The sequence below is a fragment of the Lotus japonicus genome, chromosome 2, assembly GCF_012489685.1.
Source record: "Lotus japonicus ecotype B-129 chromosome 2, LjGifu_v1.2".
In the NCBI taxonomy this organism is placed as follows: Eukaryota; Viridiplantae; Streptophyta; class Magnoliopsida; order Fabales; family Fabaceae; genus Lotus; species Lotus japonicus.
In genome coordinates this window covers 45,338,748-45,342,114 of record NC_080042.1, presented here as the reverse complement: position 1 = coordinate 45,342,114, position 3,367 = coordinate 45,338,748, and the positions used below count along the sequence as shown (strand labels likewise).

General features: G+C 35.3%; 1 protein-coding gene across 1 annotated transcript; it reads right to left on the bottom strand.

The window, feature by feature from the left end:
* Window positions 1-345: 345 nt before the first annotated feature.
* LOC130735410 (replication protein A 70 kDa DNA-binding subunit C-like) lies at window positions 346-2,530 on the bottom strand. The gene is made up of 9 exons (XM_057587412.1): window positions 2,360-2,530; window positions 1,928-2,195; window positions 1,757-1,832; window positions 1,521-1,642; window positions 1,364-1,448; window positions 1,145-1,280; window positions 908-1,062; window positions 704-821; window positions 346-564 (listed from the first exon to the last, which is right to left on the bottom strand). The coding sequence occupies exons 1-9, from the start codon at window positions 2,513-2,515 to the stop codon at window positions 361-363; spliced, it is 1,320 nt and encodes a 439-aa protein (XP_057443395.1). The 5' UTR covers window positions 2,516-2,530; the 3' UTR covers window positions 346-360.
* Between the last annotated feature and the right edge of the window lie 837 nt (window positions 2,531-3,367).

The window sequence follows — 3,367 nt, the reverse complement described above, 5'->3', positions numbered from 1 at the left end:
ACACTGGTTATTATTTCATACTAATATAACTACTTCTTCTCCACTTTGACATTCTTCATCTTCAGTTTAGGAACAGTTGGAGGTTTCTTACAATCTTCATCAGCCTTCCTCTTGAAAATGTTAGCAGAGCTTCCCACAAATGAAGGATCACTACCAAGAGAAGGGGTTAGAACCTCAGGGGATAAAACCACACAGGACTCAGAGGGGTCCTCAACTGCTACCTTATCTCCAGCAGAATTAACAACAGTCAAAGGAGTGGGGCATCTAGCCTAAACATCATCAAAATATATCATCAGTCAGAAATCAATTCCAAATTCCAAATAAACACAAGAAAACCCATTGAAAACAAAATTAATCTATTCAATGGTTTACCAAATTTGAAGTCTGGGCAGCAGAAATTGCCTTAAAGGCTTCTATAATAGAAGGATCATCACAAATACGCTTCACACAATAAGAGTCATCAAACTGGAAAAAATTATTAGATTTCTTCTCCACCTTAAACAGCAATTCTTTCCCTACCAATTGTTCTTCCATCAAGGGAGTAATCTCAGCAGATTTAGGATCCTACAATAATAAAATGAAATTCATTCATTATACACAAGAACAAAATATATTAAAATAAGCATTCACATCTGTCACAAATTGTGTTCCATGTTATTATTTACTTGCGGGTTATCTAATCTGACAAAAATAAAATGGATACCTTCAAATTTCCCAACATATCCTTGCAAGACTTCTTAATGAGATGATGAGCATCAGAGTCAAACAACAGAAAATTTCTAGAATTAGTGCCATCAAACACCTCAAGCTTAATATTGTATCTACAAAGCAAAAAATTGGTTACTAAAAATATCAAAAATTCAATTAAAGTTAACACGATTCATATTTCAGGTCACAAGAACAGCACCTTGCAGAAACATCCATAACATGCTTACAGCAACCGGGGCAGAAATATAATCCATCATCAAAAGTCACAGCTTTGTGACACTTGCATGCAAAATACCACCATGGATCATCTAGCAACAAACCAACCACAGTTCCATAAACAATAAACAATCCATCCTGCAAACAAACCAGAGAAATAACCCTATTAACTTTGCACAACCAATAACCTTAAATCTGGAAAACAAAAATAGCAAAATACCTCAGTAGTTTCATTCAAAGCACATATAGTTTTCTTAGGATAGTTGTTCATAAAATCTTCAAAAATTGGAACAGAAGGATTAGGAGAAATAATATGCCCCACAGGTTGATTGGCCTGCATATTAAGGCCAGATATGCTACAATAAAACAAAAGACAAATCAGAAAATTCAGAAACAAGTCAACCTAAAAATTACAAATAACAAACATCTCAAAACTAACCGGTCCATCAAAGATTCAGCTTCAACAACCTCAGGATTAAAGATAATCCTCGATGCTTTCATTACATTCTGAAGAACATTCTTACCTATAATAAAAACAACAGAAATTAAGTAGAAATCCAATATGATTATCATTCCTTGTATAAATAAAAAAGTACCTCTAAATGACTTAAGCTTTGCAAGCTGGAGAACCACAACAGGCTTTTCCAAAGGATTAGAACTAAGGTAGTCCAATACAATCTGAACATACTCTCCAAAAAGGGCACACTCTAGTTTTCCTCTGTTAAAAAATAAAATATACACACATATAAATACAAAATAGTAAAAGGAAATAACTTACAACAGAAGGCTGAAGCAAATATTCAAATCCTTCTTAAATAAAGATAGGCCATACTTGTCATCACTAATTTCAAGCAACATCATCTTTGTAACAATGTCATCCTTGACATAAGTCCTTTCCTCAGAGGTAGCTGTCAACAAACCAATCATATCTACATCGAAATATTTGGATGAGAAATTTTCAAACAAAATCTATAGCCTAGGCTCATTGTTAAAAAACACCCACCAACTAAGTATTCCGTCTGGAAGCCATCATCATTAAGTTGAGCAGAATCCTTCAGAGAAAATCCCCACCTTGGGATAATGCTACTCTCAGCTGGAATGATCTTAGTTTTAGGATTAAAAAGAATCCTAAAAGCATGATCAGTAGGTCGATAGGCACCCAAATTGGGGATCAAGTGAAAAAATGTAATGATATAAACATTTCCTTCCACGAACTGTTCACCCCACTTCCTAAACATGAGCTTCCTCACAGTTGCTTGGATTTTTCCACCCTAAAATGACACATAATATTACATTATTATCTGAAGTACAATCAAATAACAAAATCAATCTAAGGGACATGAAGAAAAATTAACATACATATTCAGCAAAAAAATCACAATATCACAATACTAACAATAAAAAAAAACAAAGCGTAAAAGAACATCACACATACATGTTGATCCAGTAAAATCAACTCCATTGAAGCAGGTTTGTTTTCCCCAGCAAACCCATCAGCAATCCATAGTCGAACAACTCTGACTTTGATCCTCCAATTGTGATTTGGAGGGCACAGGGTCACAACGGGATCAATTGCAACAGACGATGCCATCAAAAACCAAAAACGAATTACCAATGTAAAGACACAAATTTTTGTTCTCAGAATAATGTTGAACGTTTATGCCTGATATCCATTCAACACCAGTCCCTTTTATACCCATGATCAAAAGCAAATGAACCCCATAAAAGTTTTTTTCTCACAAAACATTAAAAAAGTTTTCCAAAAAGTTAACACCAACAAAAAGGTAAATGACAAAGATTTCCTCTAAAAGGTTCAGCAAAAAATCACTGATCACTTTTCAACCTTTTGGTTAACACCAACAAAAAGGTAAATGACAAAAATTTCCTCTAAAAGGTTCAGCAAAAAATCACTGATCACTTTTCAACCTTTTGGCCGAGTACTGTCTACAAACACCTAACGAACAAAACAAGTTCAGCCATTTTACGATGTTGTACTGTGAAAGCGACCTGTCCTTTCACCGGTTGACTTGAGATCAAGGAGCTTCAGATGAACGTTGGTGAAGCTTCTGATCATCGTCAGATTGAAGCTTGGATTCTTCTGACCTTGCAACTTCTGCTTCTGAACAAGTTCCTCAGAACTTCTGATCGTCAGAGCTAGAAAAGCTTGGGTCTTCAGAACTTGAGTCTTCTGCTTCTGGACCGTTCCACTGGAACATCTGGTCTTCAGAACTTCTGACTTGAGTTCTTCAGAATTTCTTGAGAGCTTCCATCTTCAGAGCTTCTGAAGTATTTGCCACTGTTCAGAATGAACATGGTGGCTTAAAGAGCTCTCTTTTTAGTAACCCTTGGTTCTTCTTCTTCTGAACGAATAGGCTTGGGTTAGATTCAGAACCTGTTTGTCACAACTTAAAAAGACAAACGTTAGGGTACCACTTTTTTATTT